Below are 14,618 nucleotides of genomic sequence, written 5' to 3' on the forward strand. Positions count from 1 at the left end.
GGTTGGCAGAGAAATCTGACGGCGGAAAAAAAAGAGGGGAGCGGCTGCTTTCGGTATTTAGTATTGAAGGGTTCCAATGCCAAGACGTAACTGCCTTCTTTACCTGGTATTATATAACCAGGCATACTTAAAGACTCCCTCGCCACCGTAAAACTGTGAAAGAATCACTCTTGTCTTTAAGTACTACTTGGTTATTCGATACTGATGTAATAGATGGCTCTGTATTGATCAAGTGGCTTGCTTTGTCGTGTAACTTGTATTGTTTGGTTCGAGACTCAATACTAAATGGTCGCGTGCAACAACTGGTTTTTATACCAACACTATGATAGATTTACCTTTATGTGTGTATGTTGTACGTATGCATATATTTTCTTTAGTCCAGTTCTTTTTATGATGTCAGTTACAGTACGGAGTGGTGCTGAGGAAACCCTGTGTTTTTCCTAACAACTTCCAAGATACATACGTTGGCGAGACACACGGTATTATCCAACTATCAACGATGCACCAAGATAGTAGGTAGAACGAATCCAACAGTTAAAATAGCTAAATAAAGGAAATAATAAACATACCAATGGCAAGAATACGCTAAATTAGCTTCTACATATGAAATGAACGTACATACCTTTAGCCCCTTCCTATAGATCGACTAAAGTTAGATTATCAGATAACAATCGATCAACCGATGACGCAGCACCTCCGATGAGCGGCGGAATTTCCACTCTTTCTCTCCCATCCTTCCGCTCCCAATCTATATCCAATCCAACCAACTACCTATTATTTCACATCCCAATCACCCGTGCCCTCTCTCCCAAGTGCAAACCACCCCTATCATCTATCATCAGGATCGAATGACAGCACAGACACGTCCAGAAACATGATATTTCCTCGCGTGAGGACCCCCGGCATTCGACTCCGGACCACTCATCCACACACGCAGCATTGGAACCACACCCATCCCACATCGTACACCAGTACAACTTCGTTCTCGACGTCGCCAACGAGGCGCGCAACGAGCCGTGAGCCGAATCACTATGAAGTCCTCGAAGTGCCCATAACGGCGTCACCAGCCGAGATCAAAAAGTGCGTATACCCCTCTACACCACCAGATTTCCTGGCCTCAGCCACACATATATATGCCAAAAGAAAACCACATTCACCTACACGTGGTCCACAATCACAATTCCACTAAAAAAAAAAAAAAAAAACTAACAGTAAAATTCCCAACTCAGAAACTTCTACGCCCTCTCCCTCCGCCACCACCCAGACCGCAACCGCAACGACCCAAAGGCCTCCTCACGCTTCACCCGAATCTCCTCCGCCTACGAAATCCTCAGCAATCACACCAAACGCGCCGCCTACGACCGCGAACACGGAATCATTGCCCACCATTCAACACACAGCACCGCAAACCCTGGCCAACACCCCATGGGCAGCTACAGTAGCTACAGCGCAAATCTGCACACAAAGGGGGCATCATACGCTGGATCGCGGCCAGCTAGCGGACTGAGTAAACGCCGGGGACAGTTCCGCGGGCCGCCGCCCAGTTTCTATGCGCATGGGGGGTACGGGAATAGGAAGGCTCCCGGAGGAGCATCGTCGTCTTCAGCTGCGGGCGGCTGGAGCGAGCATGATCCTACAGCATTTATTTATCGAAACCCTGTGAATCATTTCAATGCGCCAGGGCATTATAAGACGCAGTCAGCTGAGGATGCGAGACGAAAGGAGAGGCGGTCGAAGGAGATGGGTGCGGAGCTGAATGAGCAGTATATCGGAAGTCGCGGGGATTTTGCTGTGCGGTTTATTATCGTTTGCGGCATTCTGGTGGGCGCTGGTTCTATGACGGGTTTCGTCGGTTGGCCTGGGGAACGGAGCACGAAGGCTAGCGGTAGTAAACCTCCTCGGCGAAAAGAAGATTGAGTCGTATATATCTCATGGTTTGGTATGGAGAAAGTGCTTTCTTCCCAATCGCTTATGTACAGTACCTTTAGGAGCTAGTGAGATGGATTCTTAATAGACTATATACCCCAGAGTTGAGTCGTGCACGGTCGTGGCTCCCCCGCAGCTGCGTTTACTTTTCCTTTTTATGGATCTCGTAGTAGGCCCGTTGAGGTGGATGGGGCATAGTAATGCAGCCCGTGTTTATCAACTTTGGTTCGACTAACGGCCACCATATCCATCACAGCGGACATGCCAGAACGTGCTTGTCAAATCACCTGACGTTTGCTCTACAAGGGAGGGGCGATCGGTCCTAACTGATATACATTGATCATGGATAGATACGGTACACGATTAGTAAGGTTGGCATTTGATCACACTCGCCCGTTCCCAGCATATCCGCGGAGCCTCATATACATGCACCCATTCCGAGTACAGCTATATGGCATCTAGAAAACAACTGAAGATAGAAAAGAGTCTAATATTATTCACAAATTGCTATCCTCAAGCTAGCGGAACACGGTATTATAGGCGTGGAGAGATAGTACAGAGAGAGTCGCTTAAGCCTCGAAGGTGAAGCTGGCACCGACCTTGTGGGCAGCCTGGTTCAGGTTCTGGGTATCGAAGGAAGCACCAAGGCCAAGGGTGACACCAGGGCGGAGCAGAACGTTGTAAGCCAGAGCGGCGACACCACGGTCGTTGATCTTGGCCTATTTTGTCATCAGTTAGCGCTGTTTCACCTCACGTAGACACAGAAAAATTCGCATACCTTGGCGAAGGAAGAGGGGTCGAGTCTGTACTTGCTGGCAACCTCAAGGCCGACGGAGTTGCCGGTCTTGGAGTCCCAGGTAGCCTTAGCACCAGCCTCAACCTGAGCGTTGACGCGGTGGTAGTAGCTGGCGGCGAAGACAGACAGGTTGTTGCTGGCGGTGATGGCAGCGGAGTACTGGGGAACGCTGTAGCCAATGGCAGCGGAGTACTTGGTGATGGCAGCCTTCTGGACGTCGTAGCCACCCTCAGCACCAACAAGGAAGCCCTCGTGGCCGAGGACAGCGTCGAAGTTGGCGGAGGGGCCGTTCAGGAGGTCGAAGAAGGCACGGGCGTGCAGGTTGGGCTGCTTGAAGTGAAGGTTGACCTTAGCACCCTTGGACTGCTTGGAAGGCTGGTACTGGGTGAGGATCTCGGCCTTGAGGCCGTTGGCAATGTTGTTGTCGAGCTCGAGCTTGGTGTCGAGGGCGTTGGCAGTGGTCCATGCCTGGGTGAGGGTGAGGCCTGGGCGGGGACAGAACATTAGCAAGACTGCATGATGGCTAATCCTGGATGAAAGAAAGACTTTGATATGCTGAGACAAGACTTGGCCGCATGAAAATGAAAACATGGACCGAGTGTCTCGCAATATTGGGCAATTGGGATTGGGTGGTTTGCGTATGCGACGTTTGCGTCTTTTGGGGCCTTTACCAGTAGGCTTGTCGACATACTTGGCCTCGAGCTATAGGATTAATCGGTTAGCATCATGTCCGGTGAGTTGAAATCACTCATAATATGCAAGCTGTGAGACTTACAGAGCCAGCGATGGGACCCTCGTGGGCGTTCTTGCCCTTCACGTTGAAGGTGACGCCATTGGGAGCCTTGGACTTGACCTCAAGGCTGGCTAAAAAAAAAAACAAGTTAGCTTAGTTGCGCGCGAAATGTATTCTGACCATCAATTGTAGGCCTAATAACAAGATACACATACCAGCGCTGGTGTGGTAGAAATCCTTGTTAAGGAGCTATTGCGCAGAATATTAGCACGAAAATCCTTCCCGACAAGCTATTTATTGTCGATTTTTGCAAATCAAAGGAATCCACAAGAGCATACATCGTTGGCCGCCTTGGCGATGTCAGAGAAAGAAGCAGGAGCAGACATTATGAATGTGAGAGGAGTGGTTAACGATAACGTGGGTATCGTAAAGGTAATATAAAGGTTGTAAGGGGACGGAAACGGTGAGGGGAGAAGAAGGGAGGAAAGCGATGGGGAAAAGCGAGGTTGAAGGTTGAGTCCCAAACAACAAGGAAACCACGGGAAAAGCCGCTCTCTCTGATTGGCTGTTGCTCGGTTGCCGGTAAAAGCCGCTAAGTCCCGTGACGTTGATGCCTGGGGCGGCTATGCCGTCATCTGCAACTGGACACTTCAAGTTTTATCCAATGGCAGTAGTAGACCCCTTCCATAAACTCATACTACTACTAGTACTAGTACTAATATTACCCGTGACTCCTTCACCTGTATGGAAGCATGCACCCTGGTTCGTTGTTACGTGCATGCTCCTCGCGCCATGAAACTACTCAAAAAAAAAAAAAAAAAAAACCAAATATTTTTTATCTATAATAGAGCTACAACCTGGTCTATTTTGAGGGCTCCAACCTGAAAGAAGGCATGATTATACAAGAGCTAAGGGGAACAAGAGCAGTTTTGAAAGGGACTTCATAACCCTCCGCGCTGTTTGGGGCGGAAAAAACACTTTTCGAGACACGTCTCTAATGCATGAGTCTATCCCAAATACCCGACATAAATTGCAAGCATAATTATTTAAACATTTACTCAACATGGTCGTACTTGGCGTTGTGAGTCGCAATAGCTCTGGTGTCAGACGTTAGCATTTGCCTTTTGCGGTAACGAACAATCAAAGGGAGAGGTGACTCATTGCAAGCTTACCTTCCACTAGGGTCGGTCTGTTTCGACCATGTCGGCACCCAACGCTCAACGGTAGATGCGCAGTAAGGTGGGAAGTGCTCGTCGAACATCATACGGTACCAGTAACTGCTATGGTCAGCTCCTATTTCTCACTCATGACTCTGTCAGGTGCAGGACATACGCTTCCTTTGTATCAGGGATATCGTTGCCCCACTCGGGCTTGGGGTTCTTCATCATTTCATCAGTGACGTGAAGTTCAGCATGGTCCTTCAGACCGTCGATCCAGCTGTAGCCAACGCCGTCGCTGAACTGCTCCTTCTGGCGCCAGAGGATCTTCTCGGGAAGGTATGGCTCGACATCGGGCTCATCAGTGGTGTCGAATGCTTTGCGCAGGATGTACTTCTCAATGCGCCCCTTGGTGATCATCTTTTCCTGAGGATCAATGCCCATTGCAGTCTCAAGGAAGTTCTTGTCCAAGAAAGGCACACGGGCTTCCAGACCCCAAGCGGAGGTCGACTTGTTCGCTCTGAGGCAGTCTGCCAGGTGCAGGGCCTTGACTCGTCTCACAGTCTCCTTGTGGAATTCTTCCTTGTTGGGGGCAGCGTGGAAGTAGAGGTAGCCACCGAAGATCTCGTCACTTCCCTCACCACTCAGAACCATCTTCACACCCATCGCCTTGATCTTGCGGCTGAGGAGATACATGGGGGTAGATGCACGGATGGTAGTCACATCATAAGTCTCCAGGTGGTAGATGACATCGGAAAGAGCGTTAATACCATCCTCGACGGTGAAGGTGAAAGCGTGGTGCTTGGTTCCAAGGTACCTGGCCACCTCAAGGGCAGCCTCAGTATCGGGAGCACCGGGCAGACCGATAGAGAAGGAGTGCAGCTGTTGGAAAGTGGTGACGGTAGAGAGCTCGTTGCTGTCGTCAATGCCAACCAGATCGGATGAGCCAGTCTGGTTCTGGATGGCTACCTTGGCAGCCTCCTGCATGCGCAAAGTCTCACGCTGAGCAATGGAGGCGACCAAGCTGGAATCCAGACCACCGGACAGCAGAACACCGTAAGGAACTTCAGCCATCAGACGCTTCCGAACAGACTTCTCCAAGGTGTGACGGAGAACCTTAAGGTCGAGAGGAGTCGTGGGAACGACAGCAGAATCCCACCACTTGGGCTCGAAATAACGGGTCATAGAGCCGGTCTTCGAGTCGAAAATATGGCCAGGAGGGAAGGCCTCGATCTTATCGCAAACTGGGTGCAGGGACTTCAGCTCCGAAGCGAAGTAGATAGCTCCAGGGGTCTCCGAAGACCAGCCGATGTAGAAGCTAGTGACACCAATGGGATCGCGTGCCGCAACGACCCGGTCTTGCTTTCTGTCATAAAGAACCCAAGAGAACATGCCGTCAAGGTGCTTGGGGGCATCAAGACCATGTTCCATGTACTGAACTCGTCAGCCTCCATCACGTCACTGTTTGCGGCTGCAATGGCCCTTTCGCACGTACCAATGGGATAACAACTTCGCAATCCGAATGTGTTTTGAAGTCATATTGGTTCTTCAGGTTCTTTCTGATAATACGGTGGTTGTAGATCTCTCCGTTGACGGCCAGAGCGAGGGAACCGTCTTCGTTCACAAGGGGCTGAGCACCAGAGTCTGAAAGGTCTTAGCAGGACACCTCGCTTGCGAAGCTTGGCAGGGCACATACCGACACCGACGATACACAGACGCTCGTGTGCAAGGACTGCGATGTGTTAGCTCCTAGTTCCCAGGTGGAGATTCCTTGTAGAATTGAAATTGACTGACTGGTCTTATCAGCGATGTAGTTTCCGCCTGTTGTTTTTTCAGCATAGTATTCACCAAACCCTTCCACATCTATGACTCACTCCAATCGGGTCCACGATGGCGCACGCTGGCAAACAAAATCAGTCTCGATTCTGCTGTCCGGTGAAAGACTAGGAATACTTACGCCTTGGCCATGCGCAAAGCCGTAGGCTTAAATTTTTGCACATCAGGGTGGCTGCCGAGGGGTAACAACCGTTAGCGACTTTTGATCCGGAAATGACCCCGTACCCGCTGCTAGGGTTTCGCGGGGGGGAGGGAACAGGGATCAAGTAGAAGCAGTAGGGACATACTTATAACACGCAAAGATGCCACACATGATGACGGCGAGCAATTGGCTCACTAGAAAAAGCGACAAGTAGCAAGACGATGAGAAGAAGAGAAGGAAGAGGAATTGCCACGCGTGCTTTCCGGGAAAAGTATAGGGTATGGGGAAGAGTGACTTTTTAAAAATGCGATTTCCGGCGGGGCGGAATCGAGGGGCGATTTCGGCCACAATTTATTCAATCTTTTTTGACGGACGTGACTCACTGATAAGATAACCCGCTCTGGGTCTGGATCGGTGCCCTCCAATGACAGCTTGATTATTCCATGACTACTCCTTTTTCTTAAGGTTCTTCGTACGGTGCAAAACTGATCAGATACTACCTATTCGTACCATGGGAGGTACTGGGGATTAATTGGACACATCTGGAGCAGACCAATTCGACCCCTAAAAAACCAATTCCTCCCCATCCATCAAGCGGATCATTCTACCCCACATACGGCGTACTAACTACGGAAGTGTCAGATCACCCGTTGCAGGTAGAAATGACCCTGAGAGCACAGTGAATATACGATTCCAGAGAAGACCCAAAGAAATGGATGGGGTCAGAGAAGAAAAGAACAACGAAGCGATTCTAAAACGCCGTCCATAACCACCCATTTTGTGAATGCTAAGACGCCACGCTCGCTAGACGGAGTAAAGAAAACAAGATATCGTGATCATAAAAGCAAGAAAAGTGATGCGCGCATGCGCCACCAGTCATCGCGGCCAGAGAGATGCATAACCCGTCCTACTAGCTTCTCATCCTTCCCTATCCCTTCACAAGAAACGAGAAAGACGCTGCATAGAATGAGATACCTAGTAACGTAAAATCTCTCCCACATGGCTATCTACTAGCAGCAAACGTCTGCTTCAACTCGTAATGCGCCATAACCGCCTAAGAAATTTGGCGAGGAAAGACGCCATGTGGAAAGAAAGAAGTAAACCCCCGAAAACGTAATCCGGTCTGCCGTAGAGTGGACAGTGGCTCAAAGCGTCGGGTTCTCCTTCACAACTTGTCTCACTCGTTTCTCGTATGCCGGCCGATCCTTCTTGAACAAATTGTACGCTTCCGCCTGTGCAGGCGACTCCGGATTGGGGTCATCGAGCAGGTCCTGAATGCCGAGCAGAATCTGTTTAATGGTGATGGCAGGTTTCCAGGCTTCTTCTTCATTCAAAATTGAGAGGCAGACGGTGCCTGAGGGGTAGACATTCGGGTGAAACAGAGGAGGGACGAATTTGCCTGTTGTAGTGACCATTAGCTTTCCGCCATGAGACCCAGCAGGATGACCGCTGCTTTCCACTCCGCTCTGTTTTCAACAAAGGGCTAAAATACGTACACTTTGGAGGTTTAGTCGGGTATTCTTTACATAAACAGTTTAGTCAATCCATTTCTGTCTTCGCGACATCAGGGAAGTAGACAACAACTTACCGTCTGGAAAAGTGACATCAAGCTTGAAAAGTCCTCCGTCCCAGAGGGTCTGTGCCTTTCCAGGGACACCACATTCCCAGCGCTTCAAATCCAACACACCCTGAGGGGTTCGATGAGGCTTCGCATAGAATCCGAAAGGGTGGTCTCGTCGCCACTGCTTTCTGTAAAGATGCACGATCGCAATCAGTATCTGAGAAGAGCCAACCTGAGGCAAGGCCGTAGCCAAGCGCCAAACGATTCTATCACATACCTTTCTTCCGTCAGGCGATTAATACAGAGAGACATCTTGAACGTTGGAGTGGCGCAAAAAGTAGTAACTAGTCGAATCTACCAGAGAATAAACAAGAGCCGAGTGAAGAGTGGGCAAGCTGGATTAGCTGTAGAAAGAACCCAGCAGGGGGCGAGTGGGTAATAAAGAAGTAAGAAGATCAAAGAAAGGAAAGAGATGAACAGGAAGGGAACAGGAAGGGAACACAAAGGTGGGAATGAGAGGCGCTGTCACCGAACCTGTGGAAGTCCGTGAATGTTCCAAAGTACCTCTTAGAAGCCCATCGGCTTGGTGCCCCACAGCCAATCGCTGGCCGGCCCTACTGAGATTGATCTGGGTCACCTGACCACCACGTATTAGTACATACATAACAGAAGTGATAACAGCAGGAAATTGCCAATGCCATATCTATTGATCTATAAAGAGCTCGGATGTTACACACAAAAACAACATCGCTTTTCTTTATTGTCAATGCTTCTACCCAATAATCGTGACTCAGAACAAGGCAGCCGCCGTGCATGTTGCCCGATACTAACCAAGCCCTATATCTCCATCTAAATCCATGTTACCAGTGCCATGCCTCGAGAAAAGCACTATATCCCATTGTCCGATGTCTTGGACTAGTGCTCTTATCAAACGTATCGCAATGCGTAGGAAGCAAAGATAGAAGGAACCGCCTATGTGATGGGCAGGCTGGTTCCTATCAGTGAGCCTAGTAGCAACACGGCTGAAGAGAGCTTTTGCCTTCATTGATAAAAGCTGCAAAGCCTCAGGAGGCACATTGGACTTGTTCGGCTGGTTTCTCTCTCGAGAGACACCCTTCTCTGCTCTTGACACAGGGTTATGATGTGCCAGGTGTTATTGAAGTATTGAACTAAAGGAATCTGGTGCTTGGTGTTGGAGTAAATAAAATTAGATGCTTGTCGGTATCATTCATGGCCTCTATTCCTTTGTGTTTCTCATTCATATATTCCTTGCTCAAACTTCTGTGTGTCAAAGAACCGAGCTGTTATTGGATTCCCGTTGAATATTCGGCCCTCCAGGGCATTGACAGCCTGAAAAAAAAAATGCATCAGTAAACAGGCAATCAAAACACTTGGTTAAGGACCCTTACTCTTAGAGCAGATAGCTGATTGGTGAATTTGACAAATACCGGCACCGGAGGGGCCGAGCCGCGGGCAATGAAGACACGTTCGACATTTCCATACTGTTCAGGTAAGGTTAGAGTTGAATGATAGCACCATAGGTAGTAACCCACCTTTTCAGAACACTCGTCTCCGATCTCTTGCATCAAGCCCCCATCCTGGTCGCCTTCTAGTTCGGCGTCCACATCCATACCATCTAACATGCCCTTCAAGACAACGACCTCGCTCATCTGACCAAATTTCCCTTCGTCTTCTTTCTTTCTCGCACCTCCAATGATTTTGCCCCTACCAGCGGGCGTGGCGAAGCCACCACCCTCTGAGTCTGGCCGCTTTTTCTGTTTCTCGACCTTGACCTGCAATGGGTTGACGATACCCGATCCCGTTGCGCCCAACCCAGAGCCTTTTGTCCAACCATACTTTTCAAGCAGGCGCTGAGCAAATCCTTTCTGTCCGGGCCGGAGTGAGCGCTGACCCTCCTCTTCACCATCACCCTCACCTTCCACTGGCTGCTCCTTAGCGAAAACTTCCTCAAGCTCTGCTTCTGATGCAGGTATATCTGCCGGTGGGGGAGGTAAAGTATAGCGGACAGGTGCACGAGAAATAGTCGCAGAGGCAGGTTGCAGCGCTTCTAGCGGCCGTGATTGTGGTGGCGGCGCAGATTCTGCTACAGGCTGGGCTCCAGCTGACATCTGAAGACGACGCAGATAAGCGTCTTCACCCATAAGTTCATCTGGAACGGGCGCTGAGGATGCCTCTGGAGGAGGAGGTGGTGGTGTATAGTCGGTCATGGCCGTATCGGCTGCGTTTGTATGCAGTTGCGCACGCCGGGCAAATGCCTCCTCCCCGGAAGCAGCATCTGGTATGGCAGCCGGGGGGGCAGGAGGAGATTCTGCAGGCGGTGCGGGTGGGATATCGTTGAGGTTTGGAGGCGGTGCGAAGCTGCTCGGAGGAGCGAATTGTCCTATAACAGTTCAGCGGTAGAATCACTATCACTATACGACAACACATACGGTTCATTGGCCTTCCATAGTCCTCATCACTATACGAATCTCGGCTCGGAGATCGCGCTATACGATGTGCGTAGAGTCGATCTTTCCACTCGCGAACTTCGGCTATCTGCTCGTCGCTGTGCTTATATTCTTCGTAACTATTAGGCCGTGACGGGTCGTAGATATCGTCCCAGTCCTGAGCAAATTCCCGCGTGTCCTTGTTCTTCTTACGCTTTTTGCGCCCACCCCGCTGCCTTTTTGGTCCAGAATAGAAATCATTGGCATCATCCTCTTCGGTATTAGCCCAGTCTGCAAGGGTAGTCTTAGAAGCCGCTGCAGGTGCGGGAACAGGGGCTGCCTTCGGTAAAGCTGGCTTCGGTTTTGGCTTCTGCGCAGATAGTTGTGGTCTTTTCGTAGGCTGAAATCGGAGAGAAGCTGATCGCCAAAACCAGAAGAACAAAGGACAAGTGAGCAATCAGATCACAAATGATAATACATGAAACTGTCGGTCATGAGAAGGGTTATGGTCTACCGGCATTGAGTTGCTGTTTCTTGGCAGCTGATTCATCTGGCTGCGACTCGCCTTCGGAGGCTTGCTTGAAGACGACCGGGGCGCGAGAAATCGTCCCGGGAGAGTTATCAGCGGATGGATCGAGCAGATTTGCATAGAGCGAGAGCATGCCCCCGGGTTTAGAGGGGGTGTTCTCGGAAGCCATGCGTCCAGTTGGTGTTATAGACAAGCGAGCCGAATAAAGAGAGTGAAGATAATAGTGTCGGAGAAGTCGGAGACAACCACTATCATGCGGAGTACAGCTTGAGCACTTGTTTGCACCTCATATCACTTGACAAGTGGAGCACGTGGCTTAGTCATGCCAGTATCCCTATCCTTATTGGATGCTCTCATATTCCTTCAACGGTGAAAGAACTATAGCCAGGACCAGGCTCAATCAGATCACTCAGCTTAAAGATCGCTACGGATTGAATCATAATAGCATCGAACCTAGATTTTGCATGTTAATTTTTGGGGTTGATTGTATGCCTCTTGTCCTGACTTAACTTCAAGAGTTCACTCATGAGTTGAATACCACTAAATCATCAACTATCCTTGAGCGCATATACTTGCAAGCTTTGAACAGGAATCAGCCTACAGCCAGGGTTTATAACGTATTAATAGATTGGCCTTGGTTTAAGGTCAGCAGCAGTTCACTGTACTTTCTATAAGAAGTGTGAACAGCACTGGAATGACGTCGGTTGATAGAGAGAGCCATAACAACAACCATCCCGATAGACAATCGATCTCTTTGCCGCTGTCGTGATCAATATGCGATGAAACATTCACAGTGGAATGGAATCTCTTGCGGTCAACTCATTGCACCTCGCAGCCGCGCGTACGCTGCTCTCGAAGACCATTTGCGGAGTTTTGAACCTGACGGTTCTCCCCAGGCCACGTTCTACTTACACACTGGAGGCTACATCCTAGAAGCTGCAACTTGTACGCACGTATTATAAAGATGGAGTCGGATTGCTCGTTAGCACTCCTCCAGGCAGCAGTATCTGACAATAGTGATCTTCAACCAGTTGAACGGGTATCGGTCAAAGTAAGGGGCCGTTAGTAGCTGAGACTCAACGGATTGCGCTCACAGACAAAAGTTAGCATCTTAAATGACGATTGCAACGATTGAGCAACTTTGAGAAAACAGCAACCTAATGGAAAGCTTTGCAAGCAGCTGCCTAGTATTACTGTTTGTAGAAATTACCCAGCCCGGAAGAAAACGGCAACGCCCCCGTCATTAGTCATTGTGGGGAGTGGAGAACTCCTCACAATGAACGATAATCCCCGAGGGCGGATCGTGTCATGAATCGTGGAGGCGATCGGTCATATCCGTTGCCTACCCATTGCCGGCCGAGAGGAGCTGAGCTAATGTCTATCTGCTCCTCCTGTGTCTCCTGGATGGATAACAAACTGACAACCTACTGACAAAATCGTACAACTTCCATTCGTTCCCGAATCGGAGATCTACGTTCTTAATATCAATCCCTGAAGCCAAGACATTATCAGTGTCTTGTCAGATCCACCATGACCACCTTAGCGCAGTCCTTCTCCTCTCGGAGCACCGACATTGCAGTTGTGGTCCCCAAGAGACAGACCCCCCTGTCCCCTACTCTCAGCATCACCTATCAACAGCTGCATGGTCATGTGGCCGATTTCCAAGCTAAATTGGCCAAGCTGGGCGTCGGTCACGGAGGTGCGGTGTCCTTGGCGCTGGTGAATTCGTTCGAATTCATCGTCGGGTTTCTAGGCGCGTCCTGGCAGCGGGCGATCGCCGCTCCACTGAATCCTGCTTATAAGCAGGAGGAGTTCGAGTTCTATATCGATGACCTTAGTTCGACGTTAGTGCTGATCCCTAAGGGATCGTATGCGCAGAATGGCCCCGCCGTGCGAGCTGGAAGGAAATACAATGCTGCGATTGCGGAGTGCTATTGGAATGGCACAGAGGTGGTTTTGGATGTGAAGGAACAAGGAAAGTTGGCGGGTAGCGCGGGTGTAACTATCGGACAAGCCCAGCCGGACGATATTGCTCTTGTGCTTCATACAAGCGGCACGACCGGCAGGCCTAAAGCTGTAAGTCTTCCCGTTCCGGCAAATCTATAGATGCTGACATGGAAAAAGGTTCCACTCACCCACAAGAATCTCACCACAACCATGAGTATGTGCCCGGATAGCATGCATCGAACAGTATTAACCATGCCGTAGGGAACATCCGGAATACATACAAGCTAACGCCACAGGATCGTACGTATTTGGTGATGCCTCTTTTCCATGTCCACGGTCTCCTAGCAGCATTCCTGGCGCCTCTATACTCCGGAGGATCCGTCATTGTGCCTCCGAAGTTCTCGGCCCATGAATTCTGGTCGGACTTTGTAGCCTATAACGCGAACTGGTACACAGCTGTGCCTACTATCCACCAGATTCTGCTCAAAACCCCCTTGCCCAACCCTATTCCCAATATCCGCTTTATCCGCTCATGTTCCTCACCATTATCCCCCAAAACCTTCCAGGATCTGGAAAAGACATTCAATGCACCAGTCCTGGAGGCATATGCAATGACCGAAGCCGCTCACCAGATGACCAGCAACCCTCTCCCGCCCGGAAAGCGCCAGCCCGGCAGTGTCGGCCTCGGACAGGGCGTAGAAGTGAAGATCCTCGATCAGGATGGCAACGAGGTTCCCCAGGGCAAGGAAGCCGAGATTTGCGTGCGCGGTGAGAATGTAACCAAGGGGTATCTGAACAACCCATCCGCCAACAAATCCTCGTTCACCAAGGACGGGTTCTTCCGGACGGGAGACCAGGGTAAGAAGGATCCGGACGGCTACGTGATCATCACCGGCCGTATCAAAGAGCTCATCAACAAGGGTGGAGAAAAGATCAGTCCTATCGAGCTGGACAATACGCTCTTGCACCACCCCAAGGTAGCCGAGGCTGTGTGCTTCGCCATCCCAGACGAGGGACACTATGGCGAGGACATCGGAGCTGCGGTGGTCCTGAAGGGCAACAACACAGCCACGGAGGATGAATTGAAGTCGTTCATGGCAGAGAAACTGGCGAAATTCAAGACTCCCAAGAGGGTATGTATCCCCGCCCAACATCTCCCCACATACCACAATGCATGTCACGTTGACTGACACCTTATGACTAGGTCTGGATTGTTCCACAAATTCCCAAGACCGCAACGGGCAAAATCCAGCGCCGCAAGGTCGCAGAGGCGATGCTGACCCCCAAGGCAAAACTGTAAATCGGATTTCACATTCACACATATTCATATGTATATACAACATACAATACACACATTCGTATTGGACATAATACCTCCCTACACACAGACCGTAGTACTAGTAGTACCAAACCCCTTATAAATCTAAGGGAAAGCCCTTATTTACCAACTCTAACGGCACACATAAACTATAACAGCCAACATCAGCCCAAACCCACCAATCCAAAAGAAAAAGAGAGAGAGAGAGAGAGAGAGAGAGAATAAA

The 14,618-nt window shown here is 49.9% G+C and overlaps 6 protein-coding genes across 6 annotated transcripts; 2 read left to right on the forward strand and 4 right to left on the reverse strand.

Moving 5' to 3' along the window:
- Positions 1-777: 777 nt before the first annotated feature.
- BDV27DRAFT_127924 (DnaJ domain protein) lies at positions 778-2,030 on the forward strand. The gene is made up of 2 exons (XM_032066871.1): positions 778-1,080; positions 1,230-2,030. The coding sequence occupies exons 1-2, from the start codon at positions 875-877 to the stop codon at positions 1,915-1,917; spliced, it is 894 nt and encodes a 297-aa protein (XP_031927921.1). The 5' UTR covers positions 778-874; the 3' UTR covers positions 1,918-2,030.
- A 212-nt stretch (positions 2,031-2,242) lies between these two features.
- BDV27DRAFT_127926 (porin) lies at positions 2,243-3,931 on the reverse strand. The gene is made up of 6 exons (XM_032066872.1): positions 3,794-3,931; positions 3,671-3,704; positions 3,498-3,586; positions 3,394-3,424; positions 2,705-3,207; positions 2,243-2,645 (listed from the first exon to the last, which is right to left on the reverse strand). Exons 1-6 carry the CDS (start codon positions 3,839-3,841, stop codon positions 2,496-2,498), a joined length of 855 nt encoding a protein of 284 aa, XP_031927922.1. The 5' UTR covers positions 3,842-3,931; the 3' UTR covers positions 2,243-2,495.
- Positions 3,932-4,509: 578 nt separating this feature from the next.
- BDV27DRAFT_157506 (asparagine synthetase B) lies at positions 4,510-6,761 on the reverse strand (the record flags this gene model as incomplete). Its single annotated transcript, XM_032072515.1, has 9 exons — positions 4,510-4,552; positions 4,628-4,732; positions 4,788-6,046; positions 6,108-6,256; positions 6,309-6,344; positions 6,407-6,433; positions 6,487-6,512; positions 6,570-6,620; positions 6,736-6,761. 9 exons carry the CDS (start codon positions 6,759-6,761, stop codon positions 4,510-4,512), a joined length of 1,722 nt encoding a protein of 573 aa, XP_031927923.1.
- Positions 6,762-7,735: 974 nt separating this feature from the next.
- On the reverse strand, positions 7,736-8,463 carry BDV27DRAFT_157507 (E2 SUMO-conjugating protein UBC9; the record flags this gene model as incomplete). Its single annotated transcript, XM_032072516.1, has 4 exons — positions 7,736-7,989; positions 8,087-8,110; positions 8,179-8,339; positions 8,429-8,463. The coding sequence occupies 4 exons, from the start codon at positions 8,461-8,463 to the stop codon at positions 7,736-7,738; spliced, it is 474 nt and encodes a 157-aa protein (XP_031927924.1).
- Positions 8,464-9,405: 942 nt separating this feature from the next.
- On the reverse strand, positions 9,406-11,296 carry BDV27DRAFT_144994 (putative G-patch DNA repair protein (Drt111); the record flags this gene model as incomplete). The annotated part of the gene is made up of 5 exons (XM_032070342.1): positions 9,406-9,501; positions 9,561-9,653; positions 9,705-10,552; positions 10,602-11,015; positions 11,113-11,296. 5 exons carry the CDS (start codon positions 11,294-11,296, stop codon positions 9,406-9,408), a joined length of 1,635 nt encoding a protein of 544 aa, XP_031927925.1.
- A 1,361-nt stretch (positions 11,297-12,657) lies between these two features.
- On the forward strand, positions 12,658-14,374 carry BDV27DRAFT_157509 (acyl--CoA ligase; the record flags this gene model as incomplete). The annotated part of the gene is made up of 4 exons (XM_032072517.1): positions 12,658-13,203; positions 13,252-13,288; positions 13,336-14,207; positions 14,279-14,374. The coding sequence occupies 4 exons, from the start codon at positions 12,658-12,660 to the stop codon at positions 14,372-14,374; spliced, it is 1,551 nt and encodes a 516-aa protein (XP_031927926.1).
- Between the last annotated feature and the right edge of the window lie 244 nt (positions 14,375-14,618).

Source organism: Aspergillus caelatus (genome assembly GCF_009193585.1).
Source record: "Aspergillus caelatus strain CBS 763.97 unplaced genomic scaffold BDV27scaffold_81, whole genome shotgun sequence".
In the NCBI taxonomy this organism is placed as follows: Eukaryota; Fungi; Ascomycota; class Eurotiomycetes; order Eurotiales; family Aspergillaceae; genus Aspergillus; species Aspergillus caelatus.

Excerpts from the sequence above, each read along its gene's own strand:
- BDV27DRAFT_127924 (XM_032066871.1), top strand. The coding sequence starts at position 875 with ATGATATTTCCTCGCGTGAGGACCCCCGGCATTCGACTCCGGACCACT. Across the intron at positions 1,081-1,229 it reads TCACCAGCCGAGATCAAAAA|AAACTTCTACGCCCTCTCCC; the intron begins GTGCGTATACCC and ends TTCCCAACTCAG.
- BDV27DRAFT_127926 (XM_032066872.1), bottom strand. The coding sequence starts at position 3,841 with ATGTCTGCTCCTGCTTCTTTCTCTGACATCGCCAAGGCGGCCAACGAT. Across the intron at positions 3,208-3,393 it reads GTATGTCGACAAGCCTACTG|GCCTCACCCTCACCCAGGCA; the intron begins GTAAAGGCCCCA and ends GTCCCCGCCCAG. Across the intron at positions 2,646-2,704 it reads ACCCCTCTTCCTTCGCCAAG|GCCAAGATCAACGACCGTGG; the intron begins GTATGCGAATTT and ends ATGACAAAATAG.